Source organism: Hibiscus syriacus, unplaced genomic scaffold (genome assembly GCF_006381635.1).
Source record: "Hibiscus syriacus cultivar Baekdansim isolate YM2019G1 unplaced genomic scaffold, ASM638163v2 tig00109978_pilon, whole genome shotgun sequence".
Classification (NCBI taxonomy): domain Eukaryota; kingdom Viridiplantae; phylum Streptophyta; class Magnoliopsida; order Malvales; family Malvaceae; genus Hibiscus; species Hibiscus syriacus.
Genome location: NW_024062545.1, coordinates 3,043 through 26,159, shown reverse-complemented (window position 1 = coordinate 26,159; position 23,117 = coordinate 3,043). Strand labels below are relative to the sequence as shown.

General features: G+C 34.5%; 2 protein-coding genes across 2 annotated transcripts; one reads left to right on the top strand and one right to left on the bottom strand.

The window, feature by feature from the left end:
• Positions 1-3,296: 3,296 nt before the first annotated feature.
• Positions 3,297-6,880, bottom strand: LOC120211624 (serine/threonine-protein kinase AFC1-like). The gene is made up of 12 exons (XM_039210118.1): positions 6,595-6,880; positions 6,263-6,437; positions 6,003-6,029; positions 5,703-5,859; positions 5,569-5,617; positions 5,338-5,452; positions 4,984-5,075; positions 4,682-4,838; positions 4,533-4,597; positions 4,081-4,178; positions 3,896-4,001; positions 3,297-3,644 (listed from the first exon to the last, which is right to left on the bottom strand). The coding sequence occupies exons 1-12, from the start codon at positions 6,688-6,690 to the stop codon at positions 3,486-3,488; spliced, it is 1,296 nt and encodes a 431-aa protein (XP_039066049.1). The 5' UTR covers positions 6,691-6,880; the 3' UTR covers positions 3,297-3,485.
• Positions 6,881-14,796: 7,916 nt separating this feature from the next.
• On the top strand, positions 14,797-15,348 carry LOC120211626 (diaminopimelate epimerase, chloroplastic-like). Its single transcript, XM_039210119.1, has 2 exons — positions 14,797-15,049; positions 15,133-15,348. Exons 1-2 carry the CDS (start codon positions 14,939-14,941, stop codon positions 15,331-15,333), a joined length of 312 nt encoding a protein of 103 aa, XP_039066050.1. The 5' UTR covers positions 14,797-14,938; the 3' UTR covers positions 15,334-15,348.
• Positions 15,349-23,117: the final 7,769 nt, after the last annotated feature.

Here is a 23,117-nt window from a genome sequence, read left to right as displayed (position 1 = left end):
AAGGATGTGGACATGGGTAGACAATCTCGGTATAAGTCTGTCGATATACTTATGTAGTGTATCAATCCATAGCGTATGCGCTTGAATCATCTTGGTTTAGATGAAGAGCAATTTTTATAACATGGCCACACGGATAACCAGATGTTTGTCATTTCTTACAACTACACGTCTTTGCATTTAGATCGACAAGCCCATTTAAGTTATTATCCAATACTTCAAACAAAGTGTTTGAACATGGTTCAACTCTCCAGGACGTTGACTTCACAACACATTTCATTATCTTTTTTTCAGTCCATGGTATAAGACGTTCCAATGTTCCTGTAAATTTAAATAAATAATACTTAGTAAAATATATGATAAGTTACGAATTTAAAGAAATAATACCTGTATGGTTTCTTTTCTTGTAGTACCACTGTTGAATAGAGGCTCGAAAAAACTCCATTAACATAGTAATGGGTAATTTCCGGGAATGACGACTTAGAGCGTTGATTGATTCTGCACTATTAGACGTCATGAAACTATATCTTGCTCCAAGTTGATGTACTCTTGACCATCTTTTAAACCTGACATCTTCTAGTGTTTGAGCACATTGAGGCAAAACACGTCTTAAACAATTTATATGCTTATTAAAATCCACTTCCCGATAAGCTTTTACAGCCTTCCAGTATGTCCATTTGTGATTTTTATACCAGCAGACCTTGATTTTAGATTTCTGTACAAATGAACACAACAAAGTCCATGAAAAGCATCTGGGACACACCTTCTAACAGGGTTGTCAATTGAGTTTGCCCTATCGGATATGATTGTCATATTGCTAATAGGACCTATGTAATCCCTAAGATGCCCCATAAACCATGTCCATGAATAAGAGGTTTCAGATTTGCCAACCCCATAAGCTATTGGCAATATCCAATTGTTAGCATTCATGGCTACTGCTAATAAGTTTACTCCAAGGTATGGACCTTTCAAATGTGCTCCATCAACTATAATAATTGGGTGTATGCAAGTAATAAACAAATGAATCTACAAAATCATATACACAAGAAATATAATCATTTAAATGTGAAATGCATGCAACTAACAAAAATGAGTCAACAAAATTATAATTATTTACTAACCGCAGGACCAATGGCGATAAACAACAACTCAAATCGTCCATATCTATCTGTTTTGATATGAGTTACCGACCCATGATTTTTCAGCTTTAAATTGTGACAATAAGCCGACAGTTGGGCAAACGATGCTTCTGGCGACCCCCTCAACAATTCCAAGGCATAACATTTGGCTCTCCAAGCTTGAGAATATGAGATACTAATCTTGAACCGAGTATTCATGTCAGTCATAATTTCATGTCCCCGATATACCCTTCCATTCAAAAACATTAACTCAGCTAGAAAACCACCCAACACCTTTTTGTTTGCCTGTCTATGGTGAGGAAAACTTGAGTTCTTGAACATGTATGTTTATCAATAAAAGTCTAAACTTGAAACATTTCGCAATCTTTTATCCTCTTTACAATCATACGCCACGTACAGTTTTTGTCAATCATACACCTTGTTTCGAAACGATCTTTGCTTGATTTGTTAACTCTTAGTTGATAGCCATCTTCCACACATTTAGTATACAAAGCTATCTTCAAGTCTTCATTTGTATCAAAACAATCATCTTTCTTGATACGAATAAATTTTGTGTAACAATCAACTGATATCTTTACCAACTCTTCTTCCGGTATCTGAAGTAATTCTGGCATATTCCAGTTATACTCCCGTGGCATTTTCTTCTTTTTCCTTTCTTCGAGGACTTCTTCTTATTCTTCTTCTTCAGGGTTATATGAATTACAGAATGGATGTTCAACATGTTCATTCACAGTCGTAACTTCCTCCTTATTATCATCAACAACATCTTCATCGGCAGCGGCTGTTTCATCATCAAAATTCGAGTATTGACCAATATCAAAATCATTACATGCAGGGTCTGTTTCTTCTTCCATCACATCATCAAAATCCAAGTATTGACCAAGATCAAAGTCCGGGTATTGACCAAGATCAAATTTCGAATACTGACTAGTACTCACAATTTTTTTTGTTGGCTCATAATTGTCTAACTGGTCAATACGAAAATCGGAATTTGGTGCTGAAAGTTGATTGGGATTTGGATTATGAAAAGGTTGTGGGTTTTGAGATTGTGTTTGATATTGTGTTTGGTATTGGAAATGTGGTGAAACAAAATTTGCTTGGTGATGAAATTGTGGTGGAACCATTAAATTTTGGGTTGAAGAACTTAGTTGATTACTACTCGCTACTGACCCAACTTCACTACTTCTAGGTTCAACAACATACAATGTAACATCATCTTCTTGCGAAACACTAATGTAAGTAATGAATCGTTCAACATCTTCATTGTCGATTAACAAATAAACTTTATCTTTTCTCAGATAAGATAGCCTAAATCCACTTAGAGGCTCTAAATTCAATTTCTTTGCAACACGTAACATTAGAGTTTCATAAGTTAACTTTTTTAATGACAGTTTTAGTTGAAGATTCATGGGTAAAGTCACATATTGTAAAACACCATGAACATTCTTCCATAACCCTCCAAAACACAAATCTATCCAAACATGATCAACATTAGATGATTTCATTCTAAAAATTGTGAATTAATTTACTAAACAAACGAGCTATAAACTAGATATCATCACTAACTTAGAGAAAAACATAACTTTATTAAGTTGATAGTTGATAATTTGGGAGAGAAATCATTGAAAAATTATATAGAAATAAAATTATGTAAAAAAAATAAAGATGGGAAAGGATGTCGTTGGATATAGGAACGAATGTCGCTGGAAAGAGTGATAGATGGAGATGAAATGAGTTGCGATTTAAGGATTTAGGTTATGAATTGCTACTGTTGCGTTGTTATATACCCAAAACATTTGTGTTGCGAAACTTAAACCTGTTACAAATTTAAAATTCAGTGCGAATTTGACTTTCGCGTTACGAATTTGAAAAATCGTAATTCGATTTACATATTCTCGTTGCAAAATTAGAAACTGAGTTACAAAATTGGAATTCGCGTTGTGAATTTGTTAGTCATTTTGACAAATCCAAAAAAAATTGATTAAATTCGTATACTATAAAGTATTTGTTGTCACTGAAATTATTTTCTCATATAATATATAGAAGCAGTTTATAAATTCTTACACCAACTTTTATATCTCTCTTTTTGAATAACAGTCAGCAAACCGTACATCATCAGGCAGATACCATTCAAAGATGACCACCAGATAACATACACGTTCGTGAGACCAAGAAAGCCAACAAACGAAAAAAGACGCAAATCGCACCTTCAGGAAAGGGAATGAGTATTATACTATACACATATATGTATTTGATCAGGCAAATATATTTTAAGAGACAAATGCCATTCAACATATGCCTCAGTATGCAAGGTTGCTCACTCGAAATTTGACAGATCCCAATCTCCGATTACAAGGGATAGCCGAACCTCCTACAATCTCTAGTAAAAAATGGATGTCTTAGTGCTTCTCTAGCTTTAAGTCTCTCGACTGGATCGTACCGTAGTAAACCTTGCAAGAGATCAATCAAATCACCAGCAGAATGATCCACATGCTGCATTATTAAGTTCTGCAGCAAAAAAGTAAAGAACCAAGAGTGGTTTAGGAGTAGAAGTTGGAGAATGAAAAAAGCTAGGATCATGCCCCAAGTTCCGGAGAATAATGAGCCTTGTCAGTAAAAGCAATAAAATAATTCCTCAATTTGATTATAGTTGGTGTGATGAACATCAAAAGCAGCAAATATAGTTACTGTCAATATCAGGTGAGTTCAGATAATTGCCAGTGAGTTAAAAGAAGAGGAGCAAGCTCATGATAACATACCGGTAGGCGGGGCAGTTTCCAAACTGCCTTCAAGCTTTCTCTTGAAGTAGCACCATCAGGCCAATCCAAACGTGTGCCCCTCCGGAAATATTTCTCAGCACGGTTGCTGCAACAATACAGGTACTATGTAAGAACTTCCTCCACAACAAACTCAAAACAAGAACAAGCAACATAGTCACTCTTACTCAGCTCTGACCACCATATGTTGGGGTAATGGCCCTAAAACCCTCTCCATCATGGCAAGATGCTCTAGGTTATCATGTGTTTGGAAAAGTGCCTCACCCTGTTCATGAATAATATACAACATTTAAGATCATAGTCAGTTCAGGAAGTAAATTACAACCACCTTTAGATTCCAACAGATCAATCATGAAAATTTTAAGTTGCCTTCTTATTTTACAATGAACAGCAAACCACATTCTAGCTACCTTAAAACAAGATTTATCTTCTAGAGGCTAGCTCATATTGAATGAGATTTATGCACTTGATTCATGTCTTGCATCTTTTTTAATCTTATCAACTAATAACTAGCTCAACAGAGGTTTCTAAAATACTCATTTCCTCTTTCTTGAAAACACTGTGCTCCAGCGTTCAGTAACACCAATAAGTACAAACTTATCTACGAAGATTCACTTACAGAGCATAGTTCAACCAGTATGCAACCCACACTCCACAAGTCACAAGGATAGTTCCATCCAAGACCTGTAAAAATGAAAAAAAGTGTCAAGAAAATGTGCACATGTGCAAAAAAAACACCCGCATCTCAGTTACGAAGATGATGATAACCAAGTATGACTTCTGGTGCACGATAATGTCGAGTAGACACCACATAGCTATGATCCTTGTGTTCAAATGTTGTACTCCCAAAATCAATCAGCTTTATTGCACTTGACTTTGGCAGGTTCTTAAAATAGGAACCATCTTTCGTAGAGCGTTGTAAAAACTAGAGCACATAAAAGAACATTTTTCAAGAAATTAGAATTCAAAGATGCCTCAGTTTAATAGTGCATAAAAAGTGAATTAAGCAATCTCCAATTACACACAGCAATATAAAAACATGCCTAGGGAATAGAAAAATTAAGGAATACCTTATAATCTGGCACCTTTATATATTCGGAGGAAACAAGCAGAATGTTTTCTGGCTTCAAATCAGTGTGAATTAACCGCAAATCATGCATAACTGCACATTTGAAAAGGAAAAATTAACTAAGCAACTAGATGCAAAACTAACAAAACTTATATACTTTTTAGGGTAAGGAAATACATTATCATCATCAACCCCTGATTGTCTAATAAAACTAAGATGGTTTTCAATTTTTTAAAGAAAAATGTAGAAACATAACTAATAAATTAACCAATACGCCAGAGCTCTTGTTTCATACTAAAGGGTTTTCTAGTAAATATAATACAGATTATAAATAGTGCAAGAATTATCCACACACATGCTACAGACTCCAAAATTTGTCTGCCAAGCTCCCGAACAAGATCAATGGGAAATGAACGGTAGCTGTTTTTGCGGAGGAAATCGTATAAGCTAGGTCCAAGCCTCTCAAATACCTGTTCAAACCATTGCAATTCATCCGCAAGCTTTTTAACTCACAGAATATTTAGGAATGAAAGTGCTTGCATTGCCCCCTCAAATTAATAAAATAAAAATATCAATAAATACTTACAATACAAATATGATTACGATAGTCAAACCAATTCCGTATTTGCACACAACTGCAAGGAATGAAACCACTTATACCATAGTCACTTCAATTTCTACACCGAATAAGAAAACAAAGAAGGATGAGGGCATCCTTACCGAGCACCACCACCAATATCATGCCTAGCAAGTCTTTGAAGGACATCAATTTCAATCATGGCAGCTTCACGATACTTGTTTATGGAGCGAACAATTTTGATGGCCACAACTTCTTGTTTTTCATTGTCAAAACATTCTAGAACTTGACCAAATGTTCCTGCAATACACAATTCATAGACCATAATCCAGGTTAAGCAACAATCCAAAATATCTACATGGATTAGAATATTAAAATGTTATTTGAATGGAGAAGCCGCTTCCCATGATTGTCAAACCAGGATTGAGAACGAAAATACTAACCTTCACCCATTTTACTGAGAATCCTGTCTGCAAACATGGAGAATAAAAGAATATAAGTGACCAATTTGAATATGACATAAATGGGGTAAAGATGTGATTGTACTTAATATGTTTAGCGATGATGACTGCATAATTTCATTCAAAGATATTCACAATAGTTCAATATTTACTTTCCGAAAACGAATATAAATATGTAGATATTATCAAATCTACCTAAAAACATATACTACAGTCAATTTTGCAAGAAGAGACAAAATTACATCGAGGAGTTAAGCTTTCTCCAACTGCAAAAACATAATGGCCATCTTTATCATCAGGTCGCCAAGGAGGAGATCCATTACGAGGAATTCCCCTGTAAAACATATTATTAGGAAATGAAAAATTAGATATACATCCATTCCCAAATTCCTGACCGCAATATATTGCTGGAAGAACCTGTAAAACCAAAAGAACAAAATCAAAAATCTAAAGGGGAAAAACCACATCAAATTAAGACGTTGAAAATTGATACTATTCTACATCATATAAGAGAAAAATCTGAAAAAACTTCAACAATAATAAAGGAGAAAAAATATAAACTTCTTTCTTTTACCTTAGGAGGAGGCATATCCCATGCTAATCTGGGCCTTTTCCTCGGACGTTTATCAATATCCTTGTGAGGAAACTCTACTATCCTCTGCGTCTCCATTTTTCTTTCCCTCTTTTTTCAATTCAATTTCCAATCGAATTCACACTGAATAGAAGAACCCGTAGAATTTTGAATTTTCGATGCAAGAACTCGCAGAATTGACCGTAGAAACCCAAAAAAAGGAGAGAATATTGATCGATTTGGGGGATTTTTGAAACCCTAATCAATTTTTGGGGGAAGGGGAGATGAGCTATGCGCCTAAAGGCGGAGAGGATCTAACCCAAATCAGAGGTTAAGTTAACTCTGAGGTTATCTATGATTAAAGTGGGACCATCTTCGCTGCTTTGCACTTTCCTTTTCTCTCTTTAAGGTGGGCTCGCGCCAGTTAATTGACGCGTGGATATTGGTGGACCCGATACATCATTGATGGGTCGGGCTCATCAGAGCGGGTTTTAGGGTAGTGGGCTGGAGCCGTATCCAATTTCTTCAAATTGAAATTGGAAAGGTGCAGAGAAGTTCTATTTTTTTTTACTTATTTCTTCAAGAAAAATAAATAATATCCCCCGCATAGTTTTGTAACAGTTATTCTTAATGTTGAGTAGGGTGAACAAAATTCTACTCGTAAAATTTTTAATTTCGAGTCTAATTATAAATAAAATTTTAATAACTCGAATAACTCAAAATATTTATTATTTAATAGATTAATTTTTAAGTTTTAGTTGAGTCTTTAGATTCTATATCATATATGCATATCACATATGAATAAATATACATGTATTGTATATTATTATAGAAAATTGTTTAAATTAGAATCAAATAGTACCATGATATTATAAATATTTACAATTAAATTTAAATATAAACTAAAAAAATGAACTCGATGTGAATTTTATATTCGACTTAAATAAAAAAAATTCAAATAAAATTTGATTTATAAAATAAGACGTATTAACTTGAATAATTCAAATTTTTTAATTCGAGCCGATGAATTGACCACTTATCCCTACTGTGTCGGTTAGAAAGAATGTAAATTTATTTTCTAGGAAAATAATTATGCGCAGCTCGTATTTCCTCTTAATTCAAATGATTCATCCATTTTTTAAAAATGATTTGCAATTACATTAAGACCAAATCATTTGCATTATACATCAATTAATTTAGGGTAAATTATAAAAATATTACTAATATTTGAGTAATTTTTTGTTTTCCTCACTAAAATTTTAAAAGTAACAAATTGGTCATTAACGTTATTGGTTTGTAACAAAACGGTCATATGTTAACGTGTGTGATGGAAAATTTACTTGGACTATTGACCGTCACGTTGAAGAGTTTGATCGACGCATCAAATGAATTAAAAATATATGATGTATACAAGAATTAAAGGTGAAAAGGAAAAATATACATATTCAGGCAAGTTTTATATGCCATCAGAGGTAAGGCCGACCCAATACATGTGTCAGATGAGCCTTAGCCCAGGGTAGCATGTTTGAGGGGGCATCAGATGAGGAAAGGTGTTGAGCTTTGATTACTACTAGCATTGGTGTTGTATATGCACAACCCCTTCTGGGGTTCTAAAGATTTGGTTTTTCAATGGCCGCCATTGATAAAGCTTTGGGTTTTATAACATTAATTGTGAATTTCTTTGGGGCCATTACCCATTATCCCATGAATTCATTGACAATATTTTAGATTGGTCCAATTTGGTTAATTAAGTTAAAACTCAAGATATAAACCTTTCAGTTTAATGACATAATTTGATCTTTTATTTTTATAATGTGTCCAATATGATAATAATCAAAGATTTACTAACAAAATTATTTAACTCTTTACTTTAACAAATTATTTAACTCTTTACTTTAACAAATTATTTAACTCTTTACTTTAACAAATTCAATGGGGAAAACTAAGTTAGCTAAAACCAACTTTAGCGAATGAAACAGTTGAAAGTTGTGTTCCAGCAATGGACGGTGGAGAAGAAAACAATATTACTGAAACAAGCTCGCCCACAGTTTCTCTCCATTCTGCCCTCCGTCATGGTTCATTAATCATGTACATGTATATAAACACACTCTTCTTCGAAGTACAATGACTCAAGATAGATTGAACGGATTAGTAATTCTAAGCATCGAAAGACAATTTTTACAAAGTCTTGATTTTCGTATAATAATAGATGTTTTTTCTTCAAAAAATGCACGAAGGCATCGCTTTAGGTGATATTTGTAGCCTTGTAAGTTTTGGTTTGTATTAGTATTGATATTGTTTGACTATAATTTCCATTACATTTTTGTTTAAAAAAATTATTTATGTTTTGTCTATTATACGGTATAAGTATAGGGGAATAAAATATTATCTCGCCCAGAGCATTAAAACTCATTGGACCGGCCCTGATCGGAGGTAGTAGTCGCATTATTAGCAATCCAAGGAAGGTCAAAACTAGTCGATAAATTATCAGACCAACAATCTTTGTCGATCATTTCAGTAATTCCTTCTAAACCCTCGAAGAAATCATCACTCATTGTCGTATCAGACATCCCAAACTCATCTTCCCATTCATCTTTAACCAAATCCTCCATGTTGTCCATATTTATACTTTGAAACAACAACCTCTTCATCCATGGAGCTCATCGAATATGAACTGTCGACGAGTTTAATCAAGAAAGATTCATTGGAGTTGTCGTAATCATCCTTCGGGTAGGCCTGAAATTGGTGTTTGACTAAATTTTGATGTGTTGGAACCATCACCGATCATTTAAAATTAGGTTGATCGAATACCTTGACTTACTCTTTGTCTGATTTGTGTTTTTCTAGAAATTAATCGGATTCGGGGGTCGATTAGAGTCAAAGAATGATTAGCACCCTAAACCCAAAAAATTCATTTCATCCCATCTCTAAAAATAATCTCCCCTTCTCTCTCAAAAATCTCTCAACTCACCCCAACCGACCAATGGTTGGCCACCGTTTTCGCGTAGATAACTGTCGCTGCCCCGCCACTCTGGCTACCGTCTCTGGTGGCCAAAAAATTTTAAAACTACCTAAAAACACTCCCATCAACACCCGAACCCTAACATAAACCCCAATCGCTCAACATCGCCCCTATAAAATATTTACTCTTTTAGGCAGTTGTTCAAATAGTTCCACCACGACTGCCTAAATATATCCCAAAGTTTTAGGGAAGATAACCAGGCCACAGACACCTAGTGCAAAGAGATCGATTGCCTTTCACCCATCAGGGTGATTCTTCATTAACTACTTGATGTGAGTCTAAGCAATTCCTTCACCTTTGCCTTTGCGTTGAATCCGGTCAGTGACCCACTTTTCATCAACCCTTGCCACCTTTTCCAGCCCATCTTTGAAAGGTTGACTCTTGATATATTTGATTTAACACCCGATCTATTCTAATTCTTTCACAGTGTAACAGTGTGGTGTATTCCTCAATGGTGGGCACCATGTCTTCTTGGTTGAAGGTAAAGCAGCTGTATCCCAGATTCCAAAACTGTACAAGGCCTCGAATTAATGGTTCATCTACCTTTATGTAGAGCAATGGTGCGATATCACCGTATCGCTGACAAAACTTCTGTTTCCTGTCAGCTTTCCAACTGTCCCAAATATTATGCAATTCATGGGTATCATTTTGTTTGAGACTGATGGAAGCGTAGCCAACCATGTTTGACACATAGTTATCTTGCAGACTGTCTTCTTTTTCCTTCTAAGTCATTTCTGACCATAGTCGTACTTCTATATTCTTGACCTCTTGCATTATAACCCTTTTGTCAATTAATGCCAACTATGCGGGTTTAAACGAACATTTTTGTAGATCAACACCTCTTTAAATGATGCAATGATAAAAGTTAGAAATAAAACAAAAATGAAAGGAAATAAGTTAGTAAAATATAAATAGAAATCATAATCATAATGAAAATAAAATAAAAAATTTCTACCCCACATGATATTTACCCCACATATTTTTATTCCTACCCGGCTATGATCTCTACCCCACATGTTATTTTCTTGAACAAATCCTAACCGCATAAATTTATAATTCGCATGCTTTAAACAAAAACTAAAGCAAGAAATAAATCAAGAAATAAATCAAGCATCCTAGGTTTTGAAATGGCGTTTTAGGGTGAGCTCTAATTCCTTGCAGCGTCATAGTTTGGTTGTAAAAAAATGTATTCGAGTTCTCCTTACTGGTGCCCTCTTGGGTCTGCCAGACCCTCAGTCCTAAGCCCATCACAAACTCATGTGGACCAAGTTAAACTTGAGAGGATACATTCCCTTATATCTATACGGAGAATAAATTCACACGAAACATAAGGTATATGAATCCCGAAGGTTACTTGCTAGGCCTATACGGAGAATAAATTCCCATGAAGGCATCACTTTCACCTCCACTTAAAAAGGGTTTGGAGCCTAAGATATAATTTTGAAAAATTTGAAATCATTGAAAAAACATCAGTACAACTATTTATTCAAAAAATAAAAATCAAAAGTAAATAAAAAGGATCTAAAGGATAAATTCGAATTTAAACTTACAATTTTTGCTTAAGAAGATAACCAAAAATTAATTTTGGTCTGACTCACTTACCCTCCCAAGGAGCCGCCAAGCTGTCGTAACCGTCATTCGGGTAGGCCCGAAATCAGGTTTCTACTAAATTTTGATGTGTTGGAGCCGCCACCGATCATTTAAAATTAGGTTAATCGGATACCTTGACTTACCATTTGTCTGATTTGCGTTTTCCAGAAATTAATCAGATTCGGGAGTCGATTACAATCAATGAAGGATTAGCACCCTTGTACTGCCCTTTCAGTACCAATTTAATTTTTCGGTTGTCTTAATTACGAAAATTACAAGTTAAATTAAAATTAATATTTAAAATTTGATCTGAATTACTTACATTTTATCAATAAAAATGGTCCTAAAAAACAAAGCCAAATGAATGTTAAATAATAAAATAAATAAAAGAATAAAAGGAAATTTTAAATTTAAAGGATTAAATTACAAAAATTTAAAATCAAGGATTAAACTGATATTAATTGAATGTTGCAAGGAAAGAAAACGTAAATTAAGGGGTTAAATTGCAAAGATACAAAAAAATATATAACAAGGATTAAATTGAATTAATTCAAATTTTAAGGATAAATCTACTACAAGTGACCAAAATGAATTACGCATCAAAATATCAGGGACTAAATTTTAGTATTTACACAAAGGTCTTCCCTATAAATAGCCCATAAAACTCAAAAAAATCATTTCATCCAATTTCTAAAAATAATCTCCCACTCTCTCTTAAAAATGTTCTCAACTCATCCCAACCGACCAATAGTCGGCCACCGCTCCCGCGTAGACAACCGACGTTGCCCCGCCACTCCAGTAGCCAGAAATTCCTAAAATTACCTCAAAACACTCCCTTCAACACTCCGAAACCGAATCCGAATTCCAATCGCTCAACATCCCCCTAAACGACGTAGATCTAAACTTTTAGGTTTAAATATTTACCTTTAAAATCATCGTCTCTTGAGTTTCGGTGACCTTTCTTTTCCTGGCGAGGCTCTTGCTTATCTCGACCGATGTTTTTTCTTAAGTCTCGATGGGTATTTCAAATATGTGTGTTTTGGGTTGCTTCGATGGATTTTTACTTGCCTTTCTTGGTTATTTTTGTGCTAGCTTTGTTTTCTTTGTAGATTTCACCTTTTCTGTTGTTGTTCATTGTTGTGCTCTTCGATTTCTTTTCGTGTCTTGTTTGGATGATTCTCAAGGTTTTTATAACCCTGCCGATGGTGGTAGTTACCGATTAAAATGGGATGGTGTAGTCATGATTTTGTCAGGATGCTCGATTATGGCTGATTTTTTGGCATTTTTCTCGACTTTGGATGCTTCGTCGCTACGTGGCTGTTGTTCAGTCGGTGGGTACCTTTAAGTTTTCTCGATCCACCGTTGGATCATTTTGACCAGATCCAACGGCTTTCACTCCTTTGTGGCGCTGGTGTTAGGGTTGAAATCCTAGTTGTTTTTTATCTGGACCATTGATCTATCCTCGATCTTACGGTCGTAAACCGTATGGCACGCCTGGTTAGACACGAAACCCTAATCCTCTGTTGGGTCAGACAGATGGGTTTGGGCTTTCCACTGAGTTGGCTTGTTGATTCGGTTGGGCCGAATTTGGATCTTACCTTTGGCTTTTCTTTTTGGACTCTTTGGACCCGGATTTGGACTTTTATTGGACCATTTGAACCTAAAAATGAAAAAGATAAAAAGAAAATAAATAATAATAACAAGCTTAATATATATATATATATATTCTAAAAACTATATAATATATTATATTTTTAAAATTATATAATATGTTTTCAATATATATATATATATATATTACATATGTTTTTCAAAAATTATATATTTCAAAATATAATAATATGTTTTTTTTTAAAAACTATGCTAGATATTTTCAAAAATATATATATATGTTTTAAAAAACTATACCATATGTTTTTAAAACTATATTATATATTTTCAAAAACTATATTATGTGTTTTTTTAAAAAAAACTATATAACATGTTTTCAAAAACTACACCATATGTTTTTAAAAACTATACTATATATTTTCAAAAACCATATATTATTTTTTTGACAAAACTATATGTTATATGATATAAAAAATAAAATAAAGTCTCGGACGAAAATGAGTGTCTATAGGAGTCATCGACGACCATCGTTTATGGAGTGAAAGGCTTCTGGCGCATGCTAACAGCGAGTGAATTTATTCTTCACTGATACAATTTGAGAACTATCAATAGATTTTAAGAACTCTGGATAATTTATTCTCCCTTGTATCCCTTCCTTCAACTTAAGATCGCATCAAAATATGGTATGAATTTGAAAGATATGTCTCTTAGATATACTAGATGAGGATCCATGAATACACTATTTGTGTTACTCTTCAAAAGTTTACCTGAAAGTAAGGAGCCGATAAAACTTGAAATGAATGACAATAAAGTTTATAAGTATTTTTCAACTGGACCTTATATGCGACAATGAGAGATTCATAGAGTTGAATAATCAGTGCCAAAACACTCAACTGGATTTATATACGACGATGACGTGAGTCGAATATTCTTGTACCTTTTATGGTTTATTGTTTATGTTTTGTTTTGTTCTTATGTCTGCATGTTTTCAACGGGAGAAGCTTTTTACTTCTCAAATGAAACATTGTTTTAGCCTATAAATGGCCAGCACCCTTACATTCCATGTTACCACTAGAATTCACTCACTGGAAGCGTTTGTCAGAAGCCTTTCACTCCACAAATGATAATTGTTGTTGATTCCAACAAACCTCCTCAACTAAACTCGTCAATAATTCGTCTCTAACGACCTCCGTGGATGAAGGTGTTGTGGTTCAAAATACAAAGGTGGACAATATGAAGGATTTGGTTAAAGATATAGGGGAAGATGAGTTTGGGATGTCTGACACGACATTGAGTGATGATTTCTTCAATTGTTTAGAAGGAATTGCTGAAAGGGTCGCCGTTGTTGGTCTTATAATTTTTCGGCTAGTTTCGACCTTCCTTGGATTACTAACAATGCGGCTACTGTTGCTAGTGGCATACAAAACTTACCCGTCTTTTTTTCTTTTTCACCTTTAATTCTTATATGTGTCATATACCTTTAATTCATTTGAAGAGTTGATCACTCTTTAGTATGGAGGTCAACATTCCAGGTAAATGATTAATGGGTTAGGTAAGATTCACATTACTCACACTAACGAAGGGTAACGTTAAGTGATCGATTTGTTAAAATCTATAAAATTAGTGACTAATAGTTTACTTTTAAAATTTTAGTAAAAAATCTAAAATTTATTCAAACATTAATGACATGTGTAGTTTACTCATTATTTAATTAGTTAAATTAAAAATCAATTAAATTAAAGTAATTGATTTAAGTAATTAAAATCCAGGTAAAAATCAGACCATTTACGAAATCTAATCCCCCATATTCAAACGGGTTCCACGATTGACAATCCGCATACGATTTCACCACCTATCTTACATTACAAAAGACAAAAATTAGTTGCGTATCCAATTTTTGACTGGAAAACGTCACTGCAACTCCAAAACCACGCCGTCTCAAAGTAAAAGCAAAACTCTTATGGCCACCGCCGCCGCCATTTCCCCTCTCTCCCGCCACAAACTCGCCGTCTATCCGCCTCGATCTCCGCTCCTCTTCGATCAATTTGTTCTCTTCATTTCGATTCCCTCCGTTCCAACTTTTATTCTCTTAGAAACCCCAACTTTCGAGTCGTCGCTTCTTCCATGAGAATCGGAACTCCGGAGGAAATCTCCACGACGTCGTTCCTTGACCGAAAGGAAAGTGGGTTCCTTCATTTCGTCAAGTATCACGGCCATGGAAACGACTTCATTTTGGTAATTTCCCTTAATAATTTCTATTGTAGCTTAGAAAATTCTGGGAGAAAGTGCCTTAGCTAAACTCTTGTTTATTGACATAGGTTGATAATAGGGACTCGACAGAACTGAGGATTACGCCAGAGCAAGCGGTGAAGTTGTGCGATAGGAACTTTGGTATAGGTGCTGACGGAGTGATTTTTGCGATGCCGGGAGTCAACGGTACATATTATACTATGCGAATCTTCAACTCTGATGGCAGCGAGCCTGAGGTAATCAGCTTTTTCTTTTTGAAAAGTTGCTAGAAGAAGTATATGTCAGTGAATAAATTTGATTGAAATTGAAACAGAACATTAAATGTAAACACAAGCTGAAGTTGAAAGCAAGTTTTTGATAACTATTACATACCTTACAGGCAGTTATTGTTTTGTGTCAAGCCTGGGGAGTCTAGTTAGTTATATTAAGGAGACAGCTAGCAGTTTTGGTTTTATCTTGTTTAAGCATGCCTTGAGATATGGTAATTAACTGGGCCATCATTTAGCTAAATATGAATTTTTAGGTACTGAGAATCAGTTGACATGGTGCCATATTTCACCATTTTGTTTTGGTACGTGGCTTTGTATTGATTCATCTATTATTAATGAATTGCGCCCATGACAGAGGCACTCTTTTCCACTTGTTGTCTCTGGAGAGTGTTTTTTAATGGGGCATCCTTTTCATAAAAAAAGTTTGAAATGTATAATTCATTTATTGAAGAATATACTTTGTCAATTTTGAATCAAAATGCTTTTTTCCCTTTTCTATCAAAACTAAAATCTAGTTGTCGTAACCGGTTTTCGTCCGGGCACGAAATATTTATTTGGCGGGAAATTGATGTGAATAAATGGTTTTTAAAATAATTTGGGAGTCGCCATCGGCCTTTTGGGTCAGGTAGGTCGAATACCTAAAAATCATCCTTTAAAAGAGTTCTTAAGAAAACATCGATTAAAAGATAAACTGATCTGCGTTTTAACCAAAAATTCGTTCTTTTTAATAATAAAAAGGGATTCGTGGTCGGTTACGTTTAGGGAAGGATTAGCATTCTTATAACGCCCAAAATTGGTACTTTTTAATTATAAATTGTCTCTATTATTAGAAATTAAAAAATTCAAAATATATTTAACTATTATTATTTCAAATTTATAATTTTAAGAAAATATATTAATTTATATAAATAAGATATTTATTTATTTAGAAATATCAGAAAAGGGCTTCTAGGTGCTTTAAGACAGCTCATTTCTTTGATATAAAAATAAATAAAACATTTATTAAAAGTTAATATAGGATTTATAAAAAATAGGATATTTAGTAAAAATATCAGAAAACATACTTTTAGGTGTTTTAAGACAGTTATTTTCTTAATATTAAAAAATAAATATATTAAAATATGATTATTAAAAGTAATTTATGAAATATAGGATTTTAATAGAAAAAAAATAGAATAAATAAAAAATATTATTATATATATTTATTTATATAAAAATAATAATAATGAAATAATAATTAAAGTAATAATAATAATAAATAATATTGCAAATAATGATTAAAATAAAAGGAATTAAAAATATAGTATTAAAATGTAAATATTAAAAATAAATAGTCAAAATGAAAATTTAATGATTAAAATGTAAAATTATAAAACTAGAGTCCTAATTTGAAATATATAAAAGGTGGGCATTAAAAGTGTAATTTAACCATAATTCATATATGGGATTAAAATAATAATTACTAAACTATGAGGACTAATTTGATATTTACCTAAATATATATATATATGCTGATAAGGACTAAATTAAAATAAAATAAAATTAGAAGACTAAATTAAAATAATCAAAATTGCTTTCAGTGACTAAATTGTAAGGTATACAAACTTGGAGCACTGTGGACGGGGTTTACCCTTTATGAAATTACAGAAATACCCTCCCCAAAACGGCGTCGTTTGGGAGAGGGTATTTAAATACCCGAGACGGCTGGCCCTTCGGGCCAGCTCTCTCATTTCTTCATTCCTCTTCTCTCTCAAAACTGAGAGAGCCAGAGTTCTCTCTGGCTTCTCTCTAAAACGAGAGAAACGCAACCGGTCAGCCATCGCTGCCGGGCTCCGACCACCGCTGCCGGCCACCGTTAACGGTGGCCGGAAATTACAAAACCCACCCCAAATCGAAGCCTCTATTTTTCTATACCCGAATCTAAGGTTGTTTTAGCTTAAAACCTTACCAATCGTCGTAGATCTAAGATAGTTCTCTTCGACGTTTCGGTTCTCCGGTGGCTTGTAGAGGCTCCTCTTTGGTAAGTTGCTTTCCCGTTTCTTCTTTATTTTTTTTTTCTGGTTGTTGCTATGGTTGTTTTGTTCTTTCTTGCTCTCTCCTCCTCTCTGTCTTCAGGCGAACCGAGGCTTTATAGCCTTGTCGAGACGTTCATCGGACCGGGTAATGGAATGGCCCTCAGTGAGTCACCGAACTATGGTGGTGACTCACCATAGGGTAGCAACGTGGATGGCTCAGTGGCACTTCTGGAGGCTTCTTTGAGGGCGGCGGCAGCTGGAACGTCGACGTGGGGCGGCTGAAAACATATGAAGGCGATAGTTGGGGTTTTCTGAAAGCAGCGGCGGCTGGGACGTGGCCCTAGGGTTGTGATACCCTAGGGTTTCCTCTGGAAGCTTCTGAACCGTTGGATCTTACCAGATCCAACGGTTGAGGTGGAGGCGGCTACTGGTGATGATATAAACCCTAGATGGGTTTAGGGTTACTGTTGAGCCATCTGGGTTTGGGTTTGGTCTCTTGTAACTGGGCTCGTCTGGGTTGGGCCGAACTTGGCCTGTTTGTAATAATAATAATAATATAATATAATAATAATAATAATATTAAAACAAAATAATAATAATAAATAAAACAAATGAAATAAAAAACTAGTGTCTTCAGCTGCCTCTCTTTGTTCATTCTTGTGTTAACGAGAATAGGACAAAGACTAAAGGACAATAAGTTTTTTTTTCATTTGACTTCACTTGATTAAGATGGTAATGTTGAACAAAATCTTCTTTGAGATTAGTTCTTCTCATTATGAATTTTTTCACTGGGGATGATAATTTGTCTCCTTTTGTAATGTAATTTAGCAAAAAGTTAACAAGTTCTTCTCATTATGAACTCTTTCACTGGGGATGATAATTCATCTCCTTCTGTGATGTAATCTGGAAATGTTGATGCTGATCTATCTCCTTCTGTGATAGAATCATGCAAAAGATTGAACAAGTTCTTCTCATTATGAACTTCTTCTTCCTTCTTCAGATGAGTTCTTCTCATTATGAATTCTCTCTGGAAAAGTTGATCCATCGAGTGATGAATTCGAGCAAAAATTTGAACAAGTTCTTCTCATTATGAACTTCTTCTTCCTCTTCAGATGAGTTCTTCTCATTATGAATTTCCTCTGAAAATGCTGATCCATCAAGTAATGGATTTGAGCAAAAGGTTGAACAAATTCTTCTCATTATGAACTTCTTCTTCATTCTTCAGATGAGTTATTCTCATTATGAACTTCTGGCAATGTTGATGCTGATCCATCGAATGATGAATTCAAGCGAAAAGTTGAACAAGTTCTTCTCATTATGAACTTCTTCCTTCTTCAGATGAGTTATTCTCATTATGAACTCGACCTGGCAATGCTGATCCATCGAATGATGAATTCAAGCGAAAAGTTGAACAAGTTCTCATTATGAACTTCTTCTTCCTTCTTCAGATGAGTTCTTCTCATTATGAACTCGACCTGGTAATGCTGATCCATCGAATGATGAATTCAAGCGAAAAGTTGAACAAATTCTTCTCATTATGAACTTCTTCTTCATTCTTCAGATGAGTTCTTCTCATTATGAACTTTCTCTGGAAAAGCTGATCCATCAAGTGATGGATTTGAGCAAAAGGTTGAACAAACTCTTCTCATTATGAACTTCTTCTTCCTTCTTCAGATGAGTTCTTCTCATTATGAACTCTAACTGGCACTGCTGATCCATCGGGTGATGGATTTAAGCAAAAGGTTGAACAAATTTGTTGAAACATTTTAAGATTTCGATATAACAAATTAAGTTAAATGAATTTTAAGATTTTCCAAATGATTTTCTAAGTATATTCGATATAACTATTCGAATATCAAAACATTACTCCAAATATTTCAAAAATCATTTTGATCCTTACTTAAGTGTAAAATTAAGTTTTAATCATAAAACAATTTCAAAATATTTTACAAAGTATTTCGAACCAATTCAAAGCCAAAAATTCCAGAATACTCAGAGGGAACCGATTCCCCCCCATAGGAGGAACCGATTCCCCCTGAATGGTTTGGCTCCGAGATTTCCAGAATGCTCGGAGGGAACCGATTCCCCCCAAGGGGGTACCGATTCCCCCTTGTTCAACGGTCGAAATATTTGAATTTTACACTTAGGGAACCGATTCCCTATGAGAGGGAACCGATTCCCCCCACTGTCCAAGCTGTTTTATTAAATGTTTTCACACTAAAACGGCTATAATCTTCTCTAATTATCCCCAACGTTCAGAAGTGATCCAAGGTGTATTTAAGCAAGCTTAGAAGCCATTGATCAAAAATAAGAAACATCAAGCAACTAGAATCAAGAGAGAATCAAAGAGAAAGCATCAAACCTCAAGTTTGAGCATTTCAAGCCCATTTTCATTCAATATTCATTTTGCTTTCAAGAACACTTTTTGTGCTCAATTGTATTCATCTTTGAGTGTTCTTTTCTTTGTTCTAGAATTGTGCAAACATCTTACCTTGTGAGGTTTTCTTGTAAGTTTGCAAATTTGTAATCTTCTCTTTGAGAAAAGAGTGTTCTCAAGAGTTGGGGTATACTCTTGAGGGAATTGTAAGGTTATCTCTTTGGCCTCAAAAGAAAGAACAAATTAGTGAATTTGTTGGAAAATCCTTAGTGTGGATAGCTAAGGTAGTGGACGTAGACTTTGTTTGAGAAAGTCGAACCACTGTAAATCGCTGTGCAATTGCTTTCAATTTTCTGCAAAAGCTTCCACAAAATTTTTATTGCCAATTCACCCCCTCTTGGCCAATTTCGTCATTCGATTAACTCAACAATTGGCATCAGAGCCTAACTCATTTGAAGGTTTAATCGCCTCTTGAGTCGATCCGGGAAGAGTTACATCGATTACAAAGTCATCAATGGCCTCCACTTCAAACTTCGACTCCGGTCTTGATTCGATGCCCGTCAACAAGCCTCCTTTCTTCAATGGAGCTAACTATGCCTATTGGAAGAATAGAATGATGTACTTCATTCAAGCAAGTGACATGGGAGCATGGAATGCTGTAGAAGAAGGATACATCAAACCTCTCACTCATCCAAGGTTGTGGAGTGAAGGAGAGACAAGAATGTTCCAGCTCAACTCCAAAGCCATCCATATTATTTTTTGTGCTCTTGGACCAGATGAATACGGAAGAGTTTCATCGTGTACAACCGCCAAAGAAATATGGGACAAACTTCAAGTCACACATGAAGGTACAGATGAGGTAAAGAAATCAAAAATTAGTATTCTAACGCATAGCTATGAAAATTTCAGGATGAAACCAAATGAAGACATCAAAGCTATGACGGATAGATTTTCAACGATTGTCAATGGTCTCAAATCATATGGAGAGATCATCTCAAATGAAAAGCTTGTGAGGAAGTTAGTCTACTCCCTCCCAAAATCATGGCAATCAAAGAAGACGGCAATCATCGAGTCTAAGGACCTATCGTCCTTAACTCTTGAAGAACTTATCGGTTCACTCCTCACTCATGAGATGATGCTTGAAGATGAGGTGGACCTTGATAAAGTTGAAGAGACACCAAAGGAGAAGGAGAAGAAGAAAAACATTGGAGTTGCTCTCAAATCCACAAAAGATGAGAGTGATTCTAATGATGATGATGACGAGGAAATGGCATTGTTTGCCAAACGGTTCAGAAAAATGATGAGACCTTACCAAGGAAGAAAATTCAAACGAAACGAAGGCCTCAAAAATGAACCAAAAGAGAAGGACCCAATCATTTGCTATGAATGCAAAAAGCCGGGGCATGTCAAATATGATTGCCCACAATTGAAGAAAAAGGGTCAATCAAAGAATAAGCACAAGGCTCATGTGGCTACATGGAGCAATGAAGAAGGTTCCGATGAAGAGGAACAAGAAGTAGCAAACTTGTGCTTGATGGCATTCGGGGAAGATTCTAAGGTAACCTCTAACTCATCTGATTTTGATGATTTATCTTATGATGAGCTATTAGAGGAATATAATGGGTTGGCTTCGGATTATGAGAAATTATTTTAAAATATAAAAATGATGTTTCAAAATTGAAAAATGAAAATAAACTCATATCCAAAACCAACAATGATCTTGAAAGTAAAATTAAAGATTTGCAAATCAAACTAGAAGAGTTTGAAAAGAAAAATTTAGATTTGCAAAATTTACTTTCAAAGGTCAATGATGATCATCAAAAGAAAATTGATGATCTTAAAATCTCTTTTGAAAAAGTTGGAACAAAACGTTTTGAAAAAGGAGAAAATTCAAAATCCAACTTTGTTAGAAAAGATTTTAGAAACTACAATCATAGAAATCCTCAACGAACCTTAAATGGTAAAATATTTAGAAGTATATGGGTTCCTAAAGGACTCATTACTACTAAAGATAAAGATATCCTACAAAAATGGATACCTAAGGGAACTAGGATTTTGGAAACTAATGAATATGGACCCAAAAGAATTTGGGTACCAAAAATCAAAAATTAATCTATGTTTGTAGGGAAAGGAGCATTGCTACAAGGCACGGGAAACAAATTCAAACTCATGGTACCTTGATAGTGGATGCTCAAGACATATGACCGGAGACAAAAGCCGGTTCATTGAGCTTAACGCCAAAAATGGAGGAGAAGTGACTTTTGGAGACAATTCAAAAGGTCACATTGAAGGTATTGGTACAATAGGTAATACCTCTTCCATACAAATTAAAAATGTTATATGTGAATGGATTAAAGCATAATCTATTGAGTATTAGTCAATTATGCGATAAAGGATTCAATGTCTTATTTGAAATTAATGGTTGTAAAGTCATTGACATTGCATCTAATCGGATTATGCTTGTTGGTCATAGAATAGGAAACATTTACATGGTGCATTTAGATTCTATTGATATGACTAATTTATGCCTAGTTGCTAAGGATGAGCATGATAGTTGGTTATGGCATAGGAGACTAGGTCATGCTAGTATGAGTGTTTTGCAACGGCTAATTCAAGGTGATTTAGTTCGAGGGTTGCCTAAGCTTAAATTTGATAATGATAAAATCTGTGATGCTTGTGCTAAAGGAAAACAAAAACGAGTTTCTTTTAAATCTATTAATGATGTATCAACTAGTAGAGTATTACAATTGATCCATTTAGATCTTTTTGGGCCAACTAGAACTACTAGCTTGGGAGGAAAACAATATGCATTTGTCTTGGTAGATGACTATTCTAGATACACTTGGGTTCTATTCTTAAGTACTAAAGATGAAGCATTAGAAAATTTCATCACATTTTCAAAATAATCCAAAATGAAAAGGTTACTCTATCACTAGTGTTAGAAGTGATCATGGAACTGAATTTGAAAATCTTGGATTTATTGAGTTTTGTAATTCTAACGGTATTAGCCACAATTTTTCAGCACCTAGAACCCCTCAACAAAATGGAGTTGTTGAGAGGAAAAATCGAACTTTAGAAGAAATGGCTAGAACCATGCTTTGTGAAAATAATTTGCCAAAATATTTTTGGGCGGAAGCCACAAATACCGCTTGTTATGTTGTAAATCGAGTAATGATTAGGCCAATTTTAAAGAAAACTCCATATGAAATTCTCAAAAATAAAAAGCCTAACATTAGCTATTTTCATCCTTTTGGATGTAAATGTTTTGTTTTAAACAACGGTAAAGAAAATCTTGGTAAATTTGATGCTAAAAGTGATGAAGGAATTTTTCTGGGTTATTCCTTAAATTCTAAAGCTTATCGTGTATTTAATAAAAGAACTTTAGTTGTAGA

What these genes read in the sequence shown, in the direction of transcription:
- LOC120211624 (XM_039210118.1), bottom strand. Translation starts at nt 6,690, where the DNA reads ATGGAGACGCAGAGGATAGTAGAGTTTCCTCACAAGGATATTGATAAA. An exon ending in AATTTTGGAGTCTGTAGCAT is followed by an intron (nt 5,076 to 5,337) that starts GTGTGTGGATAA and finishes TCAAATGTGCAG; the next exon opens with TTATGCATGATTTGCGGTTA. An exon ending in CATATGGTGGTCAGAGCTGA is followed by an intron (nt 4,002 to 4,080) that starts GTAAGAGTGACT and finishes GTATTGTTGCAG; the next exon opens with CAACCGTGCTGAGAAATATT.
- LOC120211626 (XM_039210119.1), top strand. Translation starts at nt 14,939, where the DNA reads ATGAGAATCGGAACTCCGGAGGAAATCTCCACGACGTCGTTCCTTGAC. An exon ending in ATGGAAACGACTTCATTTTG is followed by an intron (nt 15,050 to 15,132) that starts GTAATTTCCCTT and finishes TTATTGACATAG; the next exon opens with GTTGATAATAGGGACTCGAC.